The 27,881-nt window shown below is 39.9% G+C and overlaps 1 protein-coding gene across 1 annotated transcript in view; it reads right to left on the reverse strand.

Annotated features, from left to right (window-relative positions):
* The window catches only part of TENM2 (teneurin transmembrane protein 2), a 1,257,685-nt gene that overhangs the window by 298,554 nt on the left and 931,250 nt on the right, over window positions 1–27,881 (reverse strand). The window contains exon 10 of the mRNA XM_069199351.1: window positions 5,924–6,118. Within this exon, the coding sequence (XP_069055452.1) occupies window positions 5,924–6,118 (195 nt within the window). The remainder of the gene's footprint in view (window positions 1–5,923; window positions 6,119–27,881) is intronic.

A 27,881-nucleotide genomic window follows, 5' to 3' on the forward strand; every position in this document is an offset into this window, starting at 1 on the left:
TTGATGGAATAGGGATATTTCTAAATTATTTTATGGATGTGATGGAAGTGTCTTGCAGCTACAGCTTAAACATTTTAAAAACGATGTTTTTACAATGACCAGAACTATACTGGGTTACGCGCAGGTCACAGTCTGGGTTGCTTGGAAAATGTAATTTCTCTTAATGGGATGAATGCATGGCTTACAGTCAAAAACGACATAAGCCAAATGTTGAGATTCTATAAATTATAGAATCTGGCATTAAAAAGGAACTGGCCAAGCTGGACCAGAAGCATTAATAAAATCAAATGCTATGACTTTGTCATTCCAATCCAGATAGTTTATTTCAAATCTTTTTCATCAAACAAATGATTTTGGAGCTCTCCCAGTGTACAGAAATCAGTGAAGTATTCTGAGAGTGTCTCTGCTCTCATAAAGCACCTGCAACACCCAAGAAGGCTAATCAAATCTGTTTTGGAAGGGTGATCAAATAAACTATCAGAGGATAATTATCATAAAGGATCTCAACCAGGTATTTTCACTTACTTTGGACACCTGGTTGCTCAATATAATGTTAGATTTCCACAGGTAGGAATTGCTCATTTTGTGTTGTCTTCAGCATTGTCAAAATGGATAATATACTGCTGCTTCACGAAGTCTGAAGCTGACATCTTAGACTAACCTAAATCCACAGTTGAAAATGCACTTAAAGACCTAACTTGAGATACTTGCTTTACCATAGTTATCTTATACATTTGTAATATGTTGATTAGGCTGATATTTTAATCAAATGTTTTTTTTGATTTCTTAAGTGAAGTGTGGTTTTAACTGCTATTAGACAAAACACTAGGGATGTCCATGCGTTTAGTCCTCATACCAAATGTGGGCTACAAATCCACTACTATGGGCCTCTATGATCAGGCTGAAGGGGTGCTTGGATGCAGCTCATATTAAGGCAGTGGACATGTTCCTCTTTGCCTGTCACACAGATTCCCAACAAGTCAGAAGTGGCAAGAAGTGTGTATGGACCAATTGCTCAGGTATCAATGATGGAGAAAGGAAAGGAGATAGAAACTCCAGTGACAACTTCTTGTAGCTGAACCCCTGCCTGCTTTATGAACTGTACCTGGCGGTGTACAGGAGTATTGAGACACATTTTCCTGAAGACTCGTGCATGATGTACAGGGATCAAAGTTATAAAAATCATGATTACATATTTCCAAAATTTATATTCAATACTTCTTAAATTCTAAAACGATGTGCAAGACCCACATGGCACCCCATATGTCAGGCCGGTGTCTTTGCATTGAAGAAAACATAATGCCCTTGATCTGTGTCAGTACTCCAGATTTTCCTGCTCTGCAAGAATCTCCTTCCCGAGCTCTAGATACCCTAGACTGTTTCAAATCTTGTTCTCGACTGAGAGCTTATGAAACCAGGAGCCTTTCACAGCGCTTTATCTATTGAGATACACCCTAGTCTACTTGGAACTTTTCAAAACTCTTTATTCTTCTCAGCAAATCGACACAACCAGACTGTGAGGCATCGTGGAACACATAAAAGAAGCCTCGAGACCTTTCCCTACTAGTGCACTACTATGGGCTCCACAACAACAACCCCAAAATAGCATTAACTAACTCGGTGCATTAGGGGTATGGCTTACCTTTGGCCCGTGTTCTTATTTACGACTTTTTAATAATTTGCTGCAGGATAATACTTGTTTCCCATGACTCCCACGTTAACGGTCAATTCAGCTTGGGTGTGAAATGTTTATTCTTTTCAGTATTATGCTTGTTTGTCATGATGATTTCAACATCATCTACAATAATATTCTGATTAATCAAATGTCCAAAGCAAGGACAAATGGCGCAGTACTAAACTGGATTAATGCCTTTCCTGAAGGAAGAAACCAATAAAGCCTTCTCATCTGGAGCAAAGACGTTGAACTGTAGTGCCCTGCAGCACTCAGCTCTCTCTCCCTTGTTTATCAATCTGTGCATGCTGCCTCTTGGCACTTTGCTACATCAGGCTGAGGCACGAATTTACACATATGCAAATGACAGGCAGCTCATAATTGCCATTTTACACCTGGAGAGTGAGCTCCAGATAAGAATTTTGACATAAGAAACATAAATATAGCATGACGCATCTTCTAGCACCGGTTCTTCCTTCTGAATAAGTTTTGTGCTCTGCCACTGATCCTAAAATAGTTACTTGGTTTGCTTTAGTGAGATCTACCTGACAAGGGTCGTGTGGAAACCTTGCTAATCTAATCATTTACGTCATATACGAATTCTTTTACTCCCTCTTCCCTACATTTATAGAAGAGCGCAGCTTTCAGAGAAACTGTAACCAGCTGCGCCAAGCCAGAACTTATATTTCGTGCAGCTCTTCCTTCGCACTCTCCATCACCCATTCTCAGTCATCTCCTATAGAATGCTCTTTTTTCACTGTGTTTTTGCCTTCCTCGTCCCCGCAGTTCAAACAAAATGAATCAATATCCTGCTCTCCCAGTCCAGCAAGGGCTTCGCGTTTACACAGACAGAGAACAAGGTAAGCACCAAAGCTGCAGAACAATGCTGGATTTGTAATGAGATCCATAACGCCCAATACATGACCTAATAAATAAAACATACATTCAACAGCTAGCAAATAGAGCCACTGAAGCAACAATTCACTGTCAAAGAAGACTGGAGCAGGTTTGCAGTAGAAGCAAACATGGCGGACAGGGCACACAAAAAACAACTGACAATTTCTAGAGAAATAGGAGCACGAAAAGTATGATGGAGAGTCGGAGGAAGATAATTGTGAGCGGGGGTAGGGCGACCCAGAGAGAGAAAACAACGAGGGAGAGGAGTGTAATGCGAGAGGCAAGAAAGGAATGTAAGATGCTTTCACAGACAGCAAAAGTGGTAAATGTCAAGGACAGAGAGGTGCAATAAACACATGATGAATGAAACAGGATGTAAAATAACATAAAACATTACTTTTAAGCGGAATTAATTTGTTTCTCTTTTGATACTCAAATAATCTGGCAAATATCTAATGTTTTGAATGCACAACATATCAAGGGTTAACACCAGATGAACAAGCTATTGCTAACTGTCCATTCACTGACATTATGTTGTGGCTAAATAGCAACAATGACAATCTACAGCATCCTATTGTTGCAGAGGTTGAAACTATAATCGATGTTTATCATTATTTAAACGTTGAATGGTGTGTAGGATATATATGTATATATACATATATATATATCTATACACACACACACACATATATATATATATATATACATATATATATATATATATATATATATATATATATATATATATATATATATATACATACACAGTCACCACTAGGTAGATTTAGTTAGGGCCTAGTTTCTATAGAAAAACGTTATTTGATTTTGCATAAGCAATTCTCCAATCCATTCTGCTCCCGTTCAATCCACCCCACACCAACCCAATTCACCCCACTCCAATCAATCTTAATACAATCTTCCCCACTCCAATCCAAAACAATCTGCCGCACTCCAGTCTGTCCCACTCCAATACAAACAATCTGTCATACTCCAATCTGACCCATTTCAATCCAGAACAATATGCCCCACTCCTACCAAAACAATTGGCCCCACTCCAATCTGCCCTACTTCATTCCAAAACAAACTGTCCCACTCCAGTCCAGAACAATCTTCCCCACTCAATCCAATCCATCTCACTCCAATCCAATCCTCCAATCTCATACACCACAATCTGATACATCCCACTCCAATCTTCCCCACTCCAGTCTCATTCACCTCATGCCAGCCCAATCCATCTCAGTGCAATCCACCCCAGTCCAATCCACCCCTATCCTATCCAATTCACCCACTTCAGTCCACCCCACCCTATTTCAATCCACTCCACCCTACTCCAGTCCACCCCACACCACTTCAATCCACTCCATTCCAATCCACCCCACTACAATCCACCCCACCCAATCCAATTCACTCCACCCCATTCCACTCCACACCAATCCAGTTGATCCACCCCACAGCACTCCAATCCACCCCACCTCAATGCAATCCACCCCACTCCAATTCACTCCAACCATCCCAACCCACCCAATCCAATCCAACACACCTCAATTCACCTCACCCCATTCCAATCTAATCTATCCCACTGCAGACCACCATACCACTCCCCAATCTAATCCACCCCACCCCACTTGAATCCACCCAACACCAATCCAATATAATCCACCCCACTCCAATACACCCAACCCCACTCCAATCCACACCACTCACTCAATCCACCACACTCTATTTCAATCCACCCCCTCTCTTCCAATCCAATCTACCCCACCCCATCTGTTCAGTCCACCCTACTCCAATCCATCCATCCAGCCCACCCTACATCTATGCATCCATCCAGCCCACCCTAATCCAATCCACCACACCTGAAAAAATCCAATTCACCCCACCCCACTTCAATCAATCCACCCAACTCCAATCCAATCTACCCCACTCAAGCCCACTCTAATCCACTCCACTACTCTGCACTCCAATGCGCCCCACCCCACTTTAATACATGCAACCCCAGCCACTTCACTCCAGATCAAACCACCCTCCCCAATTAAACTTAATCCACCCCACTCGAATCCACCCCAGTCCCATCCCCTATCCAATTTCAATCCACCCCACTTTATACCAATCCAATCCACCGACCAATCCACCCCACTTTATACCAATCCAATCCACCTCACTCTACTCCTATCACATCAAACATGCTACCTCAGTCCACTGCAACCCACTTAACCCTATTTCACTTCACTCCGTGACACATTCTTCCACTCAGTCACTGAACTCTGCTCCCCTCTCCTCAACTCTATGACACTCTACCTCTCCTACTTCACTCTATGACATTCCAACAAATCCACTCCACAACACTCTAATCTCCCACTCCACTCTGACACTCAACGCCACTACTTTTTAGCCATGCTGAGCAGCAGCCACACTGGTGTACAACATGGCAAAAAACATTGCAAATAGCTCTTGTGTAGGCAAGACCTACTCGCTTTACCAAAGAATATGCTCGGCCCAATCCATCTTTAAGAAATTGCTCAATTTGACAAGCTAGTCAAGCTTGTTTATATTTTGTACTTGCCCTAACTATACAATCTAAAATCTTGCACTGATTGTCATTGTAAAGTGTCCTGGATAACATCACTAACATAAATAAATGAATGAATTAATTCAAATAAACAAACCAATAAATAAACAAACACCAACTTTTAGGAATATCTTTACACACAATAGTTGCAGGATTTGTGGGATTAAACTATAGGAGAATTCGATTTTGCATTCTTAAAAAAAGGTTGTCCTTTCACCTGGGATTGATTGCGACTCCCAAATAAGTAGAATTAAAACATGTAGGGCCATATGTACAAACACTTTTTCCCATTGACACAGAATGGGTAAAAACCTTTGCTACATCTGGCCCGTAATCATTTAAAACTTCTAATTAAGTTTCACATTTTGTTTTTGGCTATTCTATTTTTCAAACGTCTTATACCATTAATAAATGTAGAAATAGGCACACATAAATGGATTGTGAAAATATTAGAGATTATTTACGGCAGATTTCTCTATAATTAAAATACTGCTTGTTTTCTGCAACAATGCCTACAAACTCCAGGGATTTTGCTGATGAAATTCGGATAGGCTTAAATAAATCTCCATTTGAAAAATGAGAAAAATAATCAAAGTTCTACAAATTTCGGATATTTCGACTATGAGGTAGTTATGCTTCTGTCTACAAAATGTCCATACGCGGAAACAGAATGTTTTCTTAAGTACTGTGGTCATATGCACAGTTATCTGATTGCTTCTTCAGACTCAAATATAAAATTTCCAGGATCATGCTTTGCTGGGACCCTGCAATGCAACGCAACTCACCTTCCTCGCAGTTTTCTCCTTTGTAGCCTGCATTGCACACACAGTTTCCTTCGACACAAGAGCCATGCCCTCCACACGAAGAATCAATGCATTGGTTGCTGGGCACATCACACTCCGGCCCTTTCCAACCACTATAGCATATGCAGCTTCCTTTTGAATATTGGCCATTCCCACTACATAGCACTGGACAGGCAGCTACAAGGAAGAAAACAAAACAATTAAAGCACTTGTTTACATCCTATAAGTATGCTTCTATATACACTTACATTCATTATTTAATAGCATCTAGTGACAACATTAACAATAAATAGACTGCGGATTAGCCTTGTATTTAATTAAAAGATTAGTTTTTTTAAAATGTTTCAGTAATTTTACTTGTGCTTTGTATCTCCTGGCTCTAAGATAGCCTACTTTGAATTGTCCTCCTTAGGCCATGACTCTGCAGGACATTTTTCTAATACTAGTTGTCTGAGTACTACAAATGTAACACTCTTGAAATTTTGTCCGTATAAATATCGCTCATGTGCGTGCTTACCTGTATCAACACAGTGATTATTACTTAGGTTTTCTATATCAAAATCCAGACTTTTGTATTCTGCTCATTACATTAAATAATGAAAGAGTCAGAACAAAATTTTTTACTGTAGCTTTAAAAATCAGGTTTTCACTTAAAATAAAATGAATTAAATATTCAGATGTGAGAATACTTTCCATGGAGTTTCCATCAGAATTTCAAACTCTGGTTTTGAAGTTCAAAGCCAGACACACAGACTATGAATTGACTTGGCCCATTTGGACTAAATTTGAAAGAGATGCTTCTGTTAAAACGGACCATAAGAGGGCTACATAGTTTTTCAGTGATTTATTTTTACATTTTGGACAAACGTTCCTCTTACAGTTTGTATTAAACAGCTAATAGATTCTGCTTTTTTGTTGCTTTTGCTTGGGTGTTCACTGACACACTTGTAATTCTATTTACCTTTAATTGTATATTTCTTAAATCTAAAAGTTTACCAGTGCGTTACTTGTCTTAGGACCTTGAGTTGCTTTTAATGTGCTAAATCAGACGTTGTTGGGAGTTTATGTAGATGGTGATGATGGTTTGTTGCTCATGTAAAGATGTGATTTCACTTGAAGAAATAATAATTTTGACTGTATGATGAAGAGGAAGCCACTTATGAACTCTGGGGCCATACACTTGAATTTACTGATTTCCCTTTGAAACCTTGTCATTTACTGTCCTCACCTAGCTATGAAAGATGAGTCAGAGTTTTTTTTTTTTTACCAGCATGTAAGGCTGGATATTTTTTGCAAGATAAATGGCTGTTTACCCATGTGGGATTTTTGTGATTCATTGAGGTACTTTGAACAATAGTTCTAATATGTTGTCTGCGACCGGACTTCCTTGTTAATCAGGGTAAGCTAGGTCATTATGGTACCTTAAGTTCCTTCCAAAACACTGTTTTTAGAGACATGGCATAGTTTTGTAATGTATGTGTTTACAACAATTGTAAACTCAAAAAGACCCAAACTCATTGAGCTTTACTCTTTGACTGCAGTTACATGATTTCTGCCATCTTGTGTGTATTCAATTCATTTTTCCATCTTCTCGCAATCCTACCAACCTCTTTGTTGTGCAACAGTACTTTATATGGTGGAAGACAAATATAATCTGCTTGTCTGGACTGCTGTAGTGTGCATCTGCCTGCTTTCCACTTGCCATATCCTCTTTTCATTCATAGCTTGTAGTGTCTTTTTCTTTAAAAATAAACAAAACGTTTTATTGTGATGAAGCCAGTACACTGATATGGATAAGCCTTTAATCATTACTTCACTAAAAGAAAGTTGTTTATATTTTGTAATCTACATTAAACCTCCATAACCATTCTATTGCACAGCTACAATTTTCTCACATGTAGTGATCTCTCCATTCATCGTATATTTTTTCATTTCCAAAAACATCCTCTCCCCTCCTATATAGAATTTGCACTAGTCAATGTCATGCATCCATATAAGAATATCTTGGGGTTTGGCATTGCTCTGTTCACGTACTAAGTCTCTATAAGCTGTTTTCAGACCTATTTTAAACAGGATCATCTTATCTTTAGATTTTCTTTTGACCAATAATTGCCAATAACATAACTTTGGGGCTCCTTTATATCTGCAGTCCAATATTTTCCATAGTTCACCGTGTAGAACTGTCCAGAATATGTGTATTGGTAGAGATTTCCAGATTGCAGGAAAAAATATGCTTGTGTTCCTTCGGCATCTTACACCTGTTGGGTTGGTGATAAGTTCCATTCTATGAAGACTAGCATGATGCTAATGTACTCTCCATAATATCTTAAGCTGTATGAATCTACAGGAGAGCTGAATGGTAACATGCCTAGGGTGTGAGGGGGCTTTATCGCAAATTGTATTCTCAAATTGTACCAAGTGAAGCCTACATTTGTCCTCCAAGCATGACAGCAACTCAGGTTGGTTGTTGTTGATCAGTCTGTAAATCTTGGAGGCCAGTTGGAGCACTTTTTGAAATTCATTCATCAGAACCCTGACCTCCATGGTGAAGTCTCTGGTATTGCATACAAGTTCATCTCCTAGCTGTCCAGGGCATGTCAGATTTGCAGGTATTGGAAATATTTATTTTGAAGCACACCAGACTATACTCAGAAAATGTCTTAAGTCCCTGACTCTCCCTCATATGCCCAAGATTAGATATGCAGGTTAGGTCCCATGTATGACAACTCTCCAGTGACACCACCTCCTTCAATATTTCACCCACCAAAGATGCTATGTCTCTCATGTGACTTTCATATCCACTCAATATATTTTAAAATAGTTATGCATGCTGTTAAGACCACTATAGTTGTCCAAACATGTTAGTCAAGAAAGTTCCCCAATAACTTGAAATGCAGACATGATTTATTTAACATAAACAGCCTGTCTAGTCTTACAGAGAGTTTATTTAGAGGGACTTATGTCCACTCAAAGTCCGCAAGTCAATGGCAGACTATCAAAAATGGCAATGCTAAGTAGCTTTCAAATGTCAGCTGGCAAAGATTTGAAAGGGAAAAATGTGATTGTTTGTTATCCCACTGTAGGGTACACAAAATATTACCTGCATCTTTGAAAGAGGACTGCAGGAGCCATATATTATTTTTTACATAACATAAAGAAGTCTTTGTGACCAAATATTCTTGAATAGTGGTACCTCCCGAGCAGTTATAACTACACCTAAGCCCAGTTCAATATATTATCCTTAAGCTGTGGAGCAATGGAGGTATGATCCTTTCATAACAAGTGCTCCTATTCCTTGAAACCTCAATACCTAAATAACAGAAACATCCCTTTACAATCCTCTTTACAATCACCCTGCCGGATCTCTTCCATCCAGTGCTGCAGAGGGAGGATTTATTTCAGTTTATAGTGAAGCCACCATAGGATTTGAATTCACCAATAATGACAAGTAGTCTCCATTTGGAGGTATGCCAGTCTGCCACAAAGAAGAAGTTATCATCCATACATAATACTATACACTTGCACTAGTTTAGGGTTCTTTTGGGACCCAGGATGCCAGGGGCTCGACTGCCAATGTAAAAGCAAAGGTGATAACAAGCAGCATGTCTGGTGCCCCCTAACTAGAGAACACATTTGTGTGATAACAGATAGTAAATGGTGGCAGTCATGTTTCTATACAATAAAGTCAGCCAGTTCAGGAAGTAGGAAGCCATACCCATAATCCTCAAGACCCCATAGCGGAACTTACACTCATTTGCATTGAATTCCATCTCAGCATTAACTGTAGATCCCTAGAGGTTCCTACAAAACATCTTCATAATCTATCTGAAGACAGCAAATATTCATTCCTGTCAATCGCTGGTGAAATAAAGCGTATTGATCAACATGCAGCAAGGAGAGGAGCATAGGTAGGAGCCCATTTGTCAAGATGTTCGCTAACATTTTTGTTTCCACATTAAAGAAGGGGATAAGCCTATATAAAGTACACATATCTACAAGTTTATACAGTTAGTGTATCCAATTTATGGTGGAGTAACGCGTTTCTGAAGAGAAGAAATGTGATTTGTTTGGTCCATGAAATAAGTGTGGCCATTCACAATAAAGTTTATGAGATAGTCATCTGCAAAATTCAGTAGGCAGTCCGTTTGGACTTGTGTTCTCTTCTTTTTGATTGATCTGTTACTATTTTCTGCTTCTACTTCATTGCTCATACACTTCTTTCCAGCATTTTATTTTGAGTGCCAGAACTATGTTCTTCTGCTGCTAGCTTCTCCCATAACCCAGTAATGGCCACCTATCCTATCCCAGTTACAGGATGCATAGCTGAATAAAACAGATAATTATTAATATTACATATGTTCAATAAAAACATTTTTGCAGATCTCTGAGTTGTCACAACTTTGAATGTTTGTGACTAGTAGTAAAGGAACCCCATGGTATGAACTATGACATACATCATATACTCCTTGTTTGGGATCTTATTTCAATTACCCATTTGTGAAAGAATATCACTCCCAAAACTACTCCCAGAAACTTTCCAAATCACTGTATATCTGCCATAGTCTTCCATGGCACCCTGATAATCAGTGTTTCTTTGAATTTTGGGGTTCTCTGATACTTCTCTGTGAAAGCTGAACTTCACAATGTGCACTGCCACTACAATCTTGGTCCAGCATCTGGTCTTTGACTTACCATGGCACATCATTTCATAAAGTCCTAAAACGCAAAAAGTGTCATTGCCAATTCATGCTCGAGGCTACTTACATACTTCTTTGGTGTGTCTGAACAGTAACATTATGTCTTGCAACCATTTTATCTCTGAGCATTCCTGCTCAGTATTATTGAGTTTCCAAAATTATTTCTATGGATAAGTATGCATTTGCAGCATCTGGAAATGTATTTCACATACTTTTTCTCTAATGGATCTCTCATCCCAGGTAGTCCTACAATTACGCTCCTGGCTGTGTGAACAGACACAGTGTTTGGTTTAGTGGTTATACTATTGGCCATATAATGAAGAGGCCTCGATGTGAGCCTTTGCCCCATGGGTAAATTGTATCGCTGTGGTGAATACTTTATCATCCAGAACTTCAGTTCTCAAATTTGAAAAAGATGGGAAATATTTATAAACAATTTAAGTTAAGAGTTATATTCAAACTAATCATTAATCCTCTTAGTCCATCCCACATGTTGCTCTAAAAGTTTGATCTGTGACCCTCCAAAACATCCATGCTGCCCAGCTATATTTTTCCTGGATGCCAGGGACTATGGCTAAGTGAGTCTAACTTCTCGGTGCTCATAGCTGAAATCTGTTGAGACTGGCAGGCCATTAGTAAATATCATGGCAAGACTTTCATGGTCAATAAGTTGACGGCCACGATATAACACCTGCTAATTACAGCACTTAGTGGCAGGAAAAAATGCGTCAAGAATTGTTATGTAAAACACTCATAATAATAATATTAATAACAACAACATTATTATTATAATTATTATTATCATCAACCTCATATAACCCTATTAGACCTGTGGAGACACTAATGGTCTATTAGAATCATAGATATAATTTGCCCCTGCTCTTGCAATACAATGGTAAGTATGTGAGATGCTCTGGGCTAATTCTATCGTTATGGTGATCAGCTAGCTCTACTCTCCAATAGCAAAGGAAATGCAGTGGGTATGAAATTAGGACAATGGAAATCTTCTGGGCTAGGTCCATCCACGAGGATCATGTGTCCCTATCCTTGCACATCCAAGGGAATACTGTAGCAACACTGTAGAAATGGCCTGGACCAGCTTTGTCACTAACATGGTGATCACGTGGCCCTAGTTTCTCACAACTAGAGAAATTCTACAGGTATATCAAACTCACAGGGATGTTCTGGGCGAGCTATATCATTACCATGGTGATCATGTGGTCTTAACTTCTCACAACTAAAGAAATGATGCAGGTGTTTCAAGACCATGGAGATGCCTTGGCCCTGTTTTCTCAAAATCAATAAGATGCTCTCACCAGGATTTTGCAGAGCTGGAAAGATGCAGTACCAGTGCTTTGCGCTCCCAGAACTATGGACTCCTGTAGGTATGCTGGCTCAAATCTATGGAAATGCTTTGGACTTGAAAATGTAATATCGTGGATATGCTCTAGGCATGATCTCTCACAACTATGAAAATGTAATACTGTATTATGGATATGCTCTAGACATGTTCTTTCACAACTGTAAGACATGCACTTTCAGAACAATGATTATGTTCTCTCAGATACATGGCGATGTTGTTGCCAGCATTTCTCAGAACTGGTGTGATCCTATGGCCATGCTCTCTTAACACTCTTGGGATTCTGTAGTCATGCTCTCCGAGAGCCGTAGAGATGGTTTGTCTGTTATCTCTTGGACCGATGGAAATACTATGGGCATATTGCTCAGTTTCACAGACGTGCTGTTTGAATGCTTTCACTAAGCCAACACAATGATGTTGCCATTTCCTTCGGGAGCCAGAATCATGATTTAGGAAGAGCTCCCGGGAATGTGAAGATACGTGGCCTGTGCACTCTCCAGTCTCTTCTTCTACATCCCAGCCACAGCACTCACTCCCAGTTGACTGAATCTCATATAGATTACTAATTTATAAGTATAAACAACTGAAAGCTACTTTAGATTTGTATGTGTTAGAATTGTTGACGAATTGATAATTACACCAGTTATCATTATCAGTAATAATTATAATTAGTTTGTAAAATAGTTCTGAGGGATAAACACAATGGGCTGTAAAGTTAAATGATAGACATTTGTGCAGGGATCAGCCTTAGCTATAATTGAAATAACAATAGCCACTTTTTCAGTGGGATAAAGGGATATTTTACTTAGCCTTCCCTGCTGTATGCCTGTCACACTACCGCTGCTTTCCCAGCAAACATCTGCATGTATTATTAACCACAAAGCAAGTGTGTGCGGCATACTCTTTCTGGTACAACTTTCTGCTGTGAACAATGACTATATAAACAACTGATGCATGTGCACTGGCCTGTTATTTGGAACCATTCATCCAACAAATTACCACAATAATCCAAGGCATTTGCCTTATTGCCAGAGAGGCGTCATTGGAAACAGATACCGCATTTTCCAAGTCTACAGGACTGCTGTCAAAATGCCACGTTAGTAAGCAAGTAAGCGCTACAGATCAACATTTCCAGGAGGACAAAAACCTCATCAGGTGCGTCAAATCCCTGACATTCAGAAACCTTGTGGGAAAGCTGCACACGCTGACTTAAGCACTAAAGTATGGATGCTTTAATTAATCCGGGGTGATTTAATTGCTTCAGTTAAGTGGAAATCGGGTTAAAAATGATGCAGCGCATGCTGAGGTGTGTTAAAAACATGACATATGAGCAGGATGAATCGATAAATTAAAAGTGCACAGATGTTTTAATTAAACCCAGAGAAGTTAATGAAGACCACTAGAGACGTTTAAGCCTTATGATTAATTCAATTAATTTAAAATACCCGAAGAAAGATACGGGAAAGACTCTGTTTTGAGACCTATGAAAAGTTTGCAATCGATAAGGACTTGAGCTGTTTTCAAAATCATAGTGGAAAATTAGAATTTTTGCTACCTGCTGGCCTTTTTTATTACCAAGCAAAAAAAAATAAAACTCTTCCATCAAATACACTTTATTTCACTTCCTCTAAGAAGGAAACACTGCATAGAATACATTACACGAATTCCAGTTTTTTTTTTCTGTCTTCTTCCGAAGGCATCTTATTTCATGTATTAGCATCTGGCCTCTAAGATACGTTTATATTAGAAATCCAATAGCCCATTTCTGTTACCTAAATGCTTTAGAGAGCTGACCTTTTGAGAAATACATGCTTACTCTAGGAAAGAAAGATGGTAACAGGGATATACCAATTAATATAACAACTCCTTATGAAGCAGGGAGTGTCTACATGAATATCAATTGATTTGGGTTACAGAGGTACTTAAGATTTAGATATGTAAGAACTCAAATAACCTTCTGGCAACTAACAAACAAAAGGGGGCAGTTTTTTAAAAAAAGGGTTGTGAACAGAATATAAAGCAAATTAAAATCAGTGGTTAATTGCGAGAGCTTTTGATCCATTAAGCTGAATTTCAGCTCCTCCTGAGGGGGTTGTTGGTGCAGGCAGTCCTCTTGTTATGTTCTTCCTTATCAATGCTCCCTCACTTTACTTGCGCCCCAGTGTTAGCAGAGTTATAGGGCAATTTGAAATTTTCTTAAGAGGCTTTTTAGACTTGCAGACTTAAACAGGGCCCAAAAGACGTAGGGTGTCTCTTTTAAGGGACCTCAAACCATTGATCTTCATTCCAGCAGTGGTGTAACTGGGCTGCAAGAAACTGTTTTTGGCCAAAATTAAAAGACCAGTGGTCTGTCACTTGTTTATAGGATAGGTTAATTTGAGCATCACCACAGAATCATTTATTTATTGTAAACTATTATGTAGTACATCTTCACCAGAGCCAGATGTTAGTGTGCTTTGCAGCCCATTTGAAGACAGCATAAGTATGGGTGTGTACATTAAGGGGGTCATTACGGGTTTGGCGGTCTGTAGACCTCCACACTCATGGTGGTGGTCTGGACTGCTCCATATGCGGCGGCCCGACCACCACATTAAAACCCTGGTGGTTGGAACACCAGGGGACTACCAGCTCTGCCCTGGGGCTAATTTTTTTTCTTCTTTTTTTAAATAACGAAATTGACAGGGAGTCGCCCGTAGGCAGGCCAACACCCTGTGGGGCCATATTTTTAGATTTCAATGTTGGGGCCCCCTGGGGGGGGCACGACCGCGCCACCCCCAGGGGCTAATTTAAAAAAAAAAAAAAAAAACAACATTGACAGGGGGTCGCCTGGGGCAATTTCTTTTTTATTTGTAGTTGTAGGGTTTCCCTGGCAGCCATTTTGGCCCCGAAGGAAACCCAACAACTACCAAAAAGAAAATACAGATCTATCTATCTATCTATCTATCTATCTATCTATCTATCTATCTATCTATCTATCTATCTATCTATATATATATACATAGATAGATATATCAATCCATGTAGATAGATATGTCTATCTACATGGATATATCTATAGATAGATCTATATATATAGATAGATCTATCTATATATATATATATATATATATATATATATATATATATATATATATATATATATATGTATATACATCACTTTTGTCAGTGCATGTGGGCCCCCAGGAAAACCAGACCCACATACAAAAGTGATCTATATATATATATATATATATATATATATATATATATATATATATATATATTTGCCACCAGTTGTGTTGCAGTTGCAGTTGCAGCTTGCGTCTTCAAAGCAGTGCACATACTTCAACTGACGCATTTCAACTGTAGCTTTTAGGCAGCAATAAAGAAGTCAAGTAAGTCTTGTAATTATTTTCTGCTACAAGAGGATCAGACTTTTGTCTAGTGGCAGTTTTAGTGCCATAAAGAAGCACAGAAGGTTTATATGACTACTGCAAAGAGCAAATCTGTATTTTATGTAAATAGCTGAGTACATTAGTAAAGTCAGCCAAAACCAGCGCTATAATACAAATTAAATGTATATGCGGGGTGGCTGTGGAGAGATGAAGAGCTCGTTTTCTGGGTGGTAATGAGGGAATCCAAGGAGGAGGACATGGGAGTGGGAGCACCAATAATGATTGTTGGACTGGGCGCAGGAGGTGCTAAAGACTGTGGCGAATGGTATGTGATAAGGTGTTTGAGTGTCTTAAAAGAACGTGCTGATTGAGGGAAGAAGCGCAGGTAAGGTGGCCTCTACTGTTGCATGTATCACACACACACACACACACCAGCAATTTTGTGACTGTCTATGTAGGCTAGTGTTTTAGAGTTTAGCCAATAGCAGAGATGGCATCTTGATGGATGACTGCTGCTGATGTCGCTCTGGTTATACATAGGATCAGAGACTGAGACAGCAGATACTGAGACAGCATCTGAGGGATAGGACAGTGCTGCAGACTCTGGGAGTGATTTTTCAGTTGGAGGAGTCCCATTGGATAACTCCTTCCAGTAAATTGTGAGGGAGGTGATGAGGGCAGTCCTGTTGTCCCTTCGCAAGCAAAGTCTGTGCAACAGGGCAATAGTGGGTTAGCCCAACCCAGAGAGCAGGTGAATGCGGGGGCAAGCACAGAAAGGGTGCTCTCTTGGGAGCTCCCCAATTTAGTTCAGCCCCGAATTCCACTGCCCAAATTGTATTGTGGAGACATCAAAATTATCTATCACAAAACAAACTGGTTTTGTAAGGCAGGCACCTGTGTTTTTGGTCCTGGGTTCGGCGGCTATATAGGGAAACATACTAAACCCAAACATTTCTGGAAACTAGACATTTGGGGAGTCCACAGAGGTGTGACTTGTGTGGATTCCCCAAAGTTTTCTTACCCAGAATACCCTGCAAAGCTGAAATGTTGAATAAAAACTCTATTTTTCTTGCATTTCTGTCACACATACAACAGGAATATGCTGCGATCCCCAAAATTCCTACCACCCAGTGATTCCTCACCTGTCCTGATAAAAACACTACCCCACTTGAGTGCCTATACCTAGTGCCTGCGTAAGGAATGGATCACCCCAGGGTCAACAGTTGCCTCATGTAAGTACCAACATTGACCGTTGTGTGATCTATTCCTGTTGCGGGCACTAGGTCTACCCACACAAGTGAGGTACCATTTTAATCAGGAGACTTGGAGGAACGCTGGGTGGAAATTTGTGGCTCCTCTCAGATTACAGAACTTTCTGTCACCGAAATGTGAGGAAAAAGTTTTTTTTTGGCCACATTTTGAGGTTTGCAAAGGATTCTGGGTAACAGTACCTGATCAGAGCCCCACAAGTCAGCCCATCCTGGATTCCCCTAGGTACCTAGTTTTCATAAATGTGCAAGTTTGGTAGGTTTCCCTAGCTGCCGACTGAGCCAGAGGCCAAAATCCACAGCTAGGAACTTTACAAAAAACAGCTCTGTTTTCTTTGTGAAAATGTGATATGTCCACGTTGTGTTTTGGGGCATTTCCTGCCACGGGCACTAGGCCTTTCCACACAAGTGAGGTGTCCTTTTTATCGGGAGGCTTGGGGGAACGCTGGGTGGAAGGAAATTTGTGGCTCCTCTCAGATTCCAGAACTTTCTGTCACCGAAATGTGGGGAAAAGTGTTTTTTTGGCCACATTTTGAGGTTTGCAAAGGATTCTGGGTAACAGAACCTGATCAGAGCCCCACAAGTCAGCCCATCCTGGATTCCCCTAGGTGTCTAGTTTTAAAAAATGTGCAGGTTTGGTAAATTTCCCTAGGTGCCGGCTGAGCTAAAGGCCAAAATCCACAGCTAGGCACTTTGCAAAAAACACATCAGATTTCAATGTAAAAATGTGGTGTGTCCATATTGCCTTTCCTGTCGCGAGCATTAGGCCTATTCACGCAAGTGAGGTACCATTTTTATCGGGTGACTTGGGGGAACACAGAATGGCACAACAAGTATTATTGCACCTTGTCTTTCTCTAAATTTGTTCCTTCCAAATGTAAGACAGTGTGTAAAAAAGACGTCTATTTGGGAAATGGCCTGTAATTCACATGCTATTATGGGCAGCCCAGAATTCAGAGATGGGCAAATAACCACTGCTGCTCAATACCTTATCTTATGCCCATTTTGGAAATACAAAGGTTTTCTTGATACCTATTTTTCACTCTTTATATTTCAGCAAATGAATTGCTGTATACCCGGTATAGAATGAAAACCCATTTCAAGGTGCAGCTCATTTATTGGCTCTGGGTACCTAGGGATCTTGATGAACCTACAAGCCCTATATATCCCTGCAACCAGAAGAGTCCAGCACACGTAACAATATATTGCTTTAAAAAATGTGACATTGCAGGAAAAAGTTACAGTGTAAAACGCTGAGAAAAATGGCTGTTTTTTTCAGCTCAATTTCAATATTTTATTTTCAGCTGTTATTTTCTGTAGGAAAACCTTAAAGGGTCTACACAAATGACCACTTACTGAATTCAGAATGTTAGCTACTTTTCAGAAACATTTAGCTGTCCAGGATCCAGAGTTGGTTTCACACCCATTCCTGTGACTAACTGGAAGGAGGATGAAAGCACCAGAAATAGTAAAAATGAAGTATGTCCCAGTAAAATGCAAAATTGTGTTGAAAAATTCAGTTTTCTGATTCAACTCTGCCTGTTCATGAAAGCTGGGAAGATGGTGATTTTAGCACCGGAAACCCTTTGTTCATGCCATTTTCAGGGTAAAAACCACAATCCTTCTTTTTTCCCATTTTTTTAAAAAAAACAGAATTTTAGTTGTATTTTGGTTAATTTCTTGGTCTCCTCCAGGGGAACCCAGAAAATCTGGGTACCTTTAGAATCCCTAGGATGTTGGGAAAAAAGGACGCAAATTTGGCCTGCATAGCTTATGTGCACAAAAAGTTATGAAAGCCTAAGCGCAAACTACCCCAAATAGCCAAAAAAAAATGGCTCAGCACGGGGGGAAGGCCCAGCAGCTAAGAGGTTAAACAGAGTGTCTCACTGCAAGGAGCCTGTCATTTAGAGCAGTGACACCAACGGCTGGCATCGCTGATTCTGACCGGTACTCTAGCCAAAAGGAACAATAAAATGCAGATTTGGAAATGGTAGGTCCTGTTTGGCGTGACATTCCCTCATCTGGGACATAATACTGGCCATTTTCCACTGCCATTTACCATTCGATATAATGAGGTGAGAAATTGTGATGGGTGATTACCCTGGGTTATTTGTCAGAGGGACCAGGAGAGGGTACAGAGGTGCAGTGTGATTCTGGTGGAAATATTCTATTCTCCTCTGGGTGCTGCATTGACAAGGCATTGGTCTTTGCTAATAGTTCATGCCAGAGTCTTACCAGGTGTAGACCTGCACCCGGTAAAATTGGGCCTGGTGTTTCCAAACCCAAGGTTACTTGGCATGGTATTTCTGGATCAGAGAATACCAAGACTGTATGTCCCAAACAGCACAGAGTTGCCTGGACTGGTATCCTTACTGGGGATGCTAGTGCGGTCCATAGAATGCTGCTTTTGTCAGTCAAAAAAAATATATCTCATACAAAATATCACAAAATCGTGATTGTATTAATCCTTTATGACTCTTCAGTATGATGTTGGACGCAAGCTTTAATATGCATGTGAGTGAGATTATGCCTGACCTATTTAAAACAAAACAGTGACTGTTAATCAATGCAAACAAGTACCATCTTTGTCAACTCTTCTGCGTATGTATTTTTTCTGTGGTGAGTATGTTGTGTAGAATACTATAGGGGGAAAAATTAGGTAAATAATCTTCCACTCAATATTTTCTTTATAAATAACTATGCTCTTTTTTATTTTACAATGTTATCATATTAGTATCTCACTCACTCAGAGGCAACTGTAAAGAGATAGCACGTTTTATGTAAAATCCTATTACAAAATCTACCACATTCCCAAAGAAGGTCTGTTGCTGAGATGTAAGAACCACTAGCTAGTTTGCAATTACTTCTCCCACTTTGAAACTGTCTATAACATTTCTCTCTTTATTTAGGCGAAATCATGAACAAAATCAAACGAGCTCTCAAAACACAATACATATGTTCGCAATGTGCATCAAAGGGAGTTGGTGTATGAGAACAGATAATTATTTCCTCAGAGATATTTGGAGCTTGCCTGTTGCACAAAGCAATCTGTTCATCTGCTCCCAAAGGTTAACATCAACATTATGTTTTATATAGGCTTAAACATTATGTCGCCTGGGAAGTTGTGATGTTTACAATTTTCAAGTGAAGACACCCACTTTCTTGACACCACCAGCAAGTCTGAGTTTTTTTTTTTTAACAAGTCCTCCCTGGAAGGCTATTCACTCCAGCCACTGACACAAGTAAATCTTCAACTGTATTCGAGGTGAGAATAGGCCGGGAGAAAGTGTGTTATAATATGCAAATTTGTATGTTTTAAGCGTGGTGATCAACTTTGCATGACATTCTACCCTAGAAAGTCCACTCTCTGCCTCTGGAAGTAGATTTACTCTAAGGCAATATTACATGTTAAATCGGTCATCCTTAGGGTGGTCTTTCCCCAAACGTTTTGCCTTACTGCTCCATATTTTTCTGATCTCATTTTTGTTGGCCTTAGGACTCTGTGCACTTTACTACTGCTACCAGTGCTGAAGTGTGTGCTTAAACATGATTAAATTAGCCTATATACAATTTGCCCATTTAATTTACATATAAGTCCCTAATAAAGTGGTACCCAGGGGGTTTTCTATTAAATGCTACTAGTGGGCCTGAATAATATGTAGCGCACACCATTGCAACCTGGCAAAATTAAACCTTTTTCCAGGTCCAAACCTTCCTTTTTAGTGCATGTAAGTCACTCTAGGGTAGCCCTAAACAGTCCACAAAGCAGTGGACAGTGTATTTAAAACATAGGCCATGTAATTTTAAATGTTACATGCTCTGATAAATAAGTCCCTTAAACTAGTTTTTTTTACTGTTACAAAGCTTATCTCTCCCATAGCGCAACATTGGAGCAGCTAAACTGTCCATGTTTGGTGTCTTTGGAATTGTAATGAAAAGTCCTCTTTTACAGTAAAGTTGGATTTTAAATTACAATTTAGACAAAATGCCACTTTTAGAATGTTGGCATTTTCCTGCCATAGCCATTTAGTGCCTGCAGCTTGTCTCTGGGTCACATGACTAGAAGTAGTTGGAAATTGGTCTTTGTGTATTTCTTCTAGACAGCCACACACAATAGAGAGCTTAGGTGTGCAAGGAAGAGACATCAATTTCATGATGGTGGGGGGTGGGGGAGAGTTATGCACACTCCTACTTACTACTCAATAGGTTATGTCCTACCTTCACATAAAGGGCTGCACACCCCTGTAGTTAGTCTGGAGCCACCGCAGGGGAGGCGGAAGTCTGTGCACTTTCAAGACAATCCTTTAGAAGCTTCTCCCACTTCAAAGAAGGCACCAAGTACAAATATTGGACCGCAGACACCAACTCTTCAGTACACTTTTGGAACTGTGAAAGACTCTGCCCGGAAGAAGGACTTCTGTGATGCTGAATGGAAAACCACTCTCCTTGTCTATTGACCTGAAGGACTGCTGACCTGCTATTCTGACCTGCTGTCAAGCTGCCTTCTTTCCTGAGTGAGAAGAACTGGACCTGCAACATGTAACCAGGACCACCAGCGTGGCTCCAAGGGCTACTGCCTTGCAACCAGCACCTGGATTCTGTAACTGTGAGTCCCATCCTGCCAGGTAGTGTCACTCCAGTCCTGTACCCTTGAAAGTTGGCCTGATGGTGCTCTTTCAGCCCATCTCTGAACCCAGCAGAAGTGACGTATTTCCTCTGCTGCATGATGCAACTTCAAACACAACCAACTCACAGCCTCTGCTGTGTGGACTTTCCTGCTGCCAGGACTCTATAGCACCGCCACAGCCCGCACCCTCATCGGAACTGCAGCTGCGTGGCAGATTCTTAATGCAGGACCTCCCTCTACAAACCCGTCTTCGAGGACATACTTGATAATAATGTAGGACTTTGCATCACAAGCCCTGCAGCTTCTTCCGAACCAGCCTGTGCGGGATGTGTCCTCAATGCTGGACTTTAGATCACAAGCCCCTCCGAAGATGGTAACCTTGATGATTATGCAGGACCTTGCATCACAGTTTACCAGCTATCCAAAACGGATGCTGTGCGACGCATCTCTGACTTGGACCTCAGCTGCATGACACATCCTTGATGTGGGATCTCGCAATGCTCCACAACCAGGATTTAAGGTACTCTTGTTCAGCGGACCTAACTGGGTCCTTATAACCGGCCTGTGCTCCAGTGTGGTTGGTCTGAACTTGTGACTTTGTCCCGAACTGGCAAAACTAAATATCCACAGTTGGTACTTTGTCTTTTGACCGCTGCTTTCACTGAAATCTTTATACCTGTATATATCCAGTTTAATTGATTTGAGTTTTGTCACTTTTGTCTTACTTTATTTATGAAAAATTGCTGTATTTTACTAATTTGATGAGATTTTTCCTGTGTTGTGCTTTCACATTATTGCTGTTTGAAGTGTTGCACAGTGTTAAACAGTTAAGCCTGACTGCCCTGTGCTACTTTACCCAGGGGTTGAGCACAGGTTAATTTAGGGTTTGCTTGTGACTTGACTCTGAAAATGATTGTGGTTGCTGCTTCACTAGGGATTTAACCCCCACCCGACTCCTTGAGAACAGCTATGTGTCCCTGCAGTGAGTAATTTAAGATCTAGCATAATTCCAACAATGAGCCTCTCACAGCAGCCTTGTAATAGTGCGACTGATGATCCTATTGTTAAGCCTCCCACCCCCGGTGAACCTACCATTCATTTACCACCAGCTTGTTGCCCTAATGTAACTGTTATGGTAAATGTCCCACTCTTGCAGCCAAGTCAGATTGAATTCCTTGAGATCTTGAGGAATAAAGTTATGCATTGGTTGGCTTTAAATAATTTATTCTCACCTGAATAGAGCACATCAAATTCTTCTAACCAGGAGAGTGGGGTGGGTTTGCCCATTAGCAAAAGATCTAGGGGTTGATTGCGCTATTGTTAATTTTCGGATTCCTAGATTTGTGAGGGAAATACTATCCAGGGCAGTTCCATGTCCACCATATGGCACATCTCTGTCGCTGTACCCCCTGAGTTTCTTTTATTGACATCTGGAATCTCTGGTCCATCCCCTCATTGAGACAATGAGAAGGTTGGCTAAGAGGGGATTAGTAGAGCACTACCATTCTACCCTCCTGCCTGTGCCTATAAGTAATAGGTATCAGGTTTTGAGCTCACTGTCAGTTAATGATTGACCAAGCCATGGCGCTTAGGAGGCTAATGTAGTTGAGGTGTTTAGTTCTGAGGGGACCAAAAGGAATATAATGAACAGTGGTCATGGAAGGGAAAAGTTAAGGCCATCAGCACACCATGTATTAACAGCATTGCTTGGGAAGTAATAGAAGGGAATTTGTCCACCACTAATTTGCCCAGGGTGGTATTTGGGGGCAGTCATTGTAAGAAGTGCAAAGATGGGAGTTACAAATTTGCCACGTGGAATGTGGGAGGTCTTCACAACAAGATAGGGACTGAGGAGTTGTATAATATTGTTAATGAACTCAATATCATCTCTACCCAGGAGACGTAGTGTGTTACCCCCAAACATGTACAAGGATTTGCTTCACACTTCCTTCCCAGGCAGGGAGGGTTAGGGGTGGGCCCCAGGTACTTTCTTCTAACAAGCTTCCTGTAGTAGTTGAAAAGTCTTTTTGAGTGGGTTTTAATTCTAAGTTGCTGTGGCTAACTTTTAGGAGCAGAGAGGACGTGGTACTAATTAATTTTTATAATAATGTCTTCAATTATACTCGTAGCAGAGTAGCCCATGCATTGGATCATGGTCTGCATACATTTTTACACTCAATCCATTCAACCTTTTTTATATTATGGGCCAGAGATTTTAACATTCAGCCTTGCTCTGCCCCAGCGACTCAGGTTTGAGGTTTTACTAGTCAGAATGGGGTGGCCTATGATCATTTTTGCCACAATGACTATAGAGATGTTTTAAATTCGATTATACTAAATATGACTTACTGAGATGCAAACACAGCGTTGATGGGGAAGTGATTCCATCCATTAAGGGAAGTAACTCCTCATCTGTCATAGATCATGTTTTAGTGTCTTCAACTTATAGTTTGTGTGGCACCCCTTATATTGTTCAATCTGTACTGAGTGATCATGACCCCATTATCCTCCAGTTCTTATTCTGGGCCCCAAGGTGAGAGTCTTACATTACTATGAACCAGGTTGATACATATAGGGCTAATGGTGTGAGAATAAAATGGAGAGATATTGACTCCGATGTTCTTTTACAGAATATTGTGCAGGGAAGTCTGTATGAGCCTAACTATTGTTTACAAGATGAAGTTGACCCTAAAAGGTTGCTAAGCTGTTTTGAACATGTTATTTCCTGTATTAAGGCTCTTCTGACACGTCAATCAAAAGCCATGAAGTCTGAGAGAAAAAGAGGATGGTTTGATTGTGCATGCACAAAAGCCCTGGGGGAACTTAAGCTGGCTCTCCATAACTCTCCTACCCAGAGACCCTGTGGCTATTAGGACCTTGTTCATTAAGTATAGGGAAGTCCTGGAGAGAAGGAAGAAGTTTGTTGCAGAAGAAAGCATGGTTAAACCTGGCTCAGGTTCCAGAAATGAATGACAATAAACCATTCTGGAAAACAGTGAATGCACCCTTGTTGTCGAATGAGGTGTCCCTGAGATAGGTTCCACTGTTCCCTGCTTGACATGGGTGGCCCATTTCTCGGAAGGTTTTAAACATAATAGTATGGCAGCTGACCCAGTTGGGTATGAGAAGCTAGTGCTGGGGGAAGGGCCCCCTGTCCTGATGAGGTACCTGTGGATGGTTTTATCATCATCGTGGACCTCCTCTATCACAGTACCAATATGCCAAAAGGGAGATTTATCAGACCCTAAAAGTTACCTGCCAATTTCTCGTCTATGAAAATATTAAGTCGGATTTTATTGGAAAGGCTTGAAGAGTGGATACAGGACTATGTCATTCTATCACCTGCCAAATTCGGCTTTAGAAAGAGCCTGGCAACCATTGAGCAATGTGTAAATCTAGACCTGCTTATCAGGAAGTATTCAAGGGCTAAAACAGGGGCTTTGTACCTCTGCTTTTTTTATCTCAATAGCGCCTTTGATGTCATACAGCATGCAATTTTATGGTCTGCATTGTTGGAATTGGGTGCTCTGAGGGAAATTATTGGTTTTCTCGCCTGCCTGTATCAAATTCGGAGATGTAAAGTCAGTTTTGGTCTAATGAGAGAATGTACGCTTTTATTTACAGTTGGGGGAGATATTCAGCAAAGTTGTGACTGTGCCCGTTGCTATTTTCTTTACTCATTAATGGGGTGGATAACTTCTTGGAGACTATCCAAGCAGATCCACCATGAGTGGCAGGGCAACTTATACCTGTTTCATTATATGCAGATGATGTCTTTCTGATTTCCAGGACTCTGTTGGGACTCCAGAAACTAATGAATGCTTTTCAGGAATTCATGATTTTAAAGGGTAAGGTGATTAATAAATCAAAAACTTTTACAATGATTTGTGGCCAAAAGGCCCAGAAATGTAGACTTTTTATACAAAATACTCCAATTACCACTGTTAATTCCTTTAGCTATTTGGGGGTCCTATTTTCAAAAAAAGGGGACTGGGAGCAGCATATTTCCACAGGTAGAAACAAAATGTGTAGGAACTTGTGTGACATTTTCAGATTTGCTAGCAAATTAGGTATTCGCCGTATAAGATGGTGGATATTTATAGGGCCAGCGTCTTGCCTATGGCAACTTAAGAGGCTGATTTATGGGGATACACTAAGAGTATACCTCTGCAAATGGAGGAAAATTGTCTTTTAAAACCGTTGTTATGTTTACCCACCTCAGCACCCAATTAGATTACACTTCAGGAGGTGGGTTTTCAGTATCTGGGGGACGTGCTGCAGTTGAGACCCCTGTTACTATGGTACAGCATCTGGGCCAAAGAAGAAACTAATTTTACCAAACAAATTATCTTAGACTGCTTAAAATTGGATAATGCCTCTCATATCCCTTAGCTTGCTTACATTCACTCTTCTTTGAATACCCTGGTTAATATATCTATGGGGTTGGATCCTCAATGAGTGTTTACACTTTCAAAAAAATCAATTAAGGATACTTTCCAGCAAAATAGATTGGACAGCAGGAGAGCCATCGAAATTATGAAATCTACAGTTGGTGTATATTTGTCCCTTTCCCTTGAAGAAAGTTGCAAAGGTTATCTATCTAGCATCACTAATATGCAACATCAATTTGTCTTGATTTAGACTGGGAATGGTGCATCTCTTAGTGGCATTTCCTAAAATGAGGTCTTGTTCAACTGAAACGGATCATTGTCCCTGTGATGGGTCCAGTAAACAGAGCACTTTGCACTTTATGCTGTTTTGTAAATTGTACGTGCAACTTATGATCCTTTATTTTAAATCTTTTAATATTGCTCAGTATATAAGAGCACATCAGGCCGCAGTGAAATTTGTATTCAATTTAAATAATCCTCACCTGTGTTATAATGTGGTTCTTTATTTTTTAAATGCTATTTATGTTGGCAAAAGGCTTATTTTTAGATATGTATGGACTTGATATGAATAATTGTATGTGATGCGTTCTGTGTTCATTCATTTTTAATTATTCATGAATGGTGATATTACTTATAGGCCTATTTATGATTATTTATTTATGCACTCATGGCTATTTTGTATCTACCAAATAAAGTTTACATACCGAAACCGTGTCAAACCCTTGTTTTCATGCATAAAAGTTATGTATTATTTTCTATGTACTGCATATACCTAGGCATGGTGGAAGTACTGAACCTATTCAAATGGATATTTATCTCCCCAATGGAGAAGAAAAACAGAAAAATATTAACAACTAATACTTGCTCTACTGCCGGTGCATTAAGCAAATAATCTATTCACAAGCAAGAGTGGAGCAATGCTAAATTTTATTTCTAATGCTATAATCTATGTTTAATCATTAAGTAGCCAAAACACATCAACAAATAAAACAGCAAAGGAATTAAAACGGAACATTAAGAAATAAACCTCCCCTTGGATTAATACTTATAAAAATGGTGCCATCCTTTCTCAGTCAGCCAAAAACAAAAAGAATGAAAATAAAGCAATGAAGAAGCAGCAGAAGAATTGTAAGTCTTCAAATAAACAAGAAATTTGAGTAATGAGTTCTGTAATAGTTTGCCAGGAAAAGCAGCTGATTTAACATTCTGTAATGCAAATTGCTTGTAAACTTATCCCATTTTTGTTGCAGATTTTGAACTAAACAGATTGCTTATTAGGCTACATAATCAGTGAAATGTATGTATGAAATGTCACTTTGATGGGGTTTTCATAAACTATCACCAGCCACTTTATTTATCGTCACAATCGGAAGCCCCACTTCTCAGGTCACAAAAAATAATTTGTTACAGGATTTGATGTACAGTGCATGTTTACCTCATAAACTCATTACGTTTGCTTGGGTCATATCAATATTCTGCCTTCATTTTGTCTGAAGTAAATGTATTGGGTGAGCTGATCAAAAGGTTGACTCGGAAGTTTAGTCGGCTAATGTGATCGTGTCATTGCTGCTCATTTTACATTTTATTACAAGACGAATTATGCAACAAAAAAAGTCTGCATTTTGCAAAGAAGGGGTGTATGTCTGCCCAAATTACTTTATTTTCATAACTACGGATCTAGACAAATAACTCACATATAAAACCAGATGGAGGCGACAGATTTATTACAGGTTAATTTTGTACCATTTTTGAAAATCACTATGAAGGTATCACTGGCACTTTTTATGGAACATCAAATGAGACAAGAAACACAATGCATTTTATTCTGGCATGTTGTGAAAAAATATGAAAATCTATACCATATTGACAATAAGAAGATCCGGGTGCTTCTCGATATTCTCTCATATACCCATACAGTCTGTTTGAATGGCGGTCGATGTAGCACATTGCATCACAGGCCAGAGGGGAAACAAATCAGTATTACTAGTAGTTACTGATTTACAACTCAAGGCACTGAGGTACGTGAAATTAATTGTCTCTGTAAGAAACGCCACCTGTCCATTCAAAACTTTTCATTACATCTTCACTTTTGGATACTCCTGATTTTTGACCTCTGCTCTGGGCTAAGGCCTTGGTGAACAAGTCTCAGTGCTGTGAGCATATGTGAAACAGCATTCCTTTTACTTCACTGTCAAAATGGGACTGAAATAACAATGGGCGACC

Source organism: Pleurodeles waltl, chromosome 7 (genome assembly GCF_031143425.1).
Source record: "Pleurodeles waltl isolate 20211129_DDA chromosome 7, aPleWal1.hap1.20221129, whole genome shotgun sequence".
Lineage (NCBI taxonomy): Eukaryota > Metazoa > Chordata > Amphibia > Caudata > Salamandridae > Pleurodeles > Pleurodeles waltl.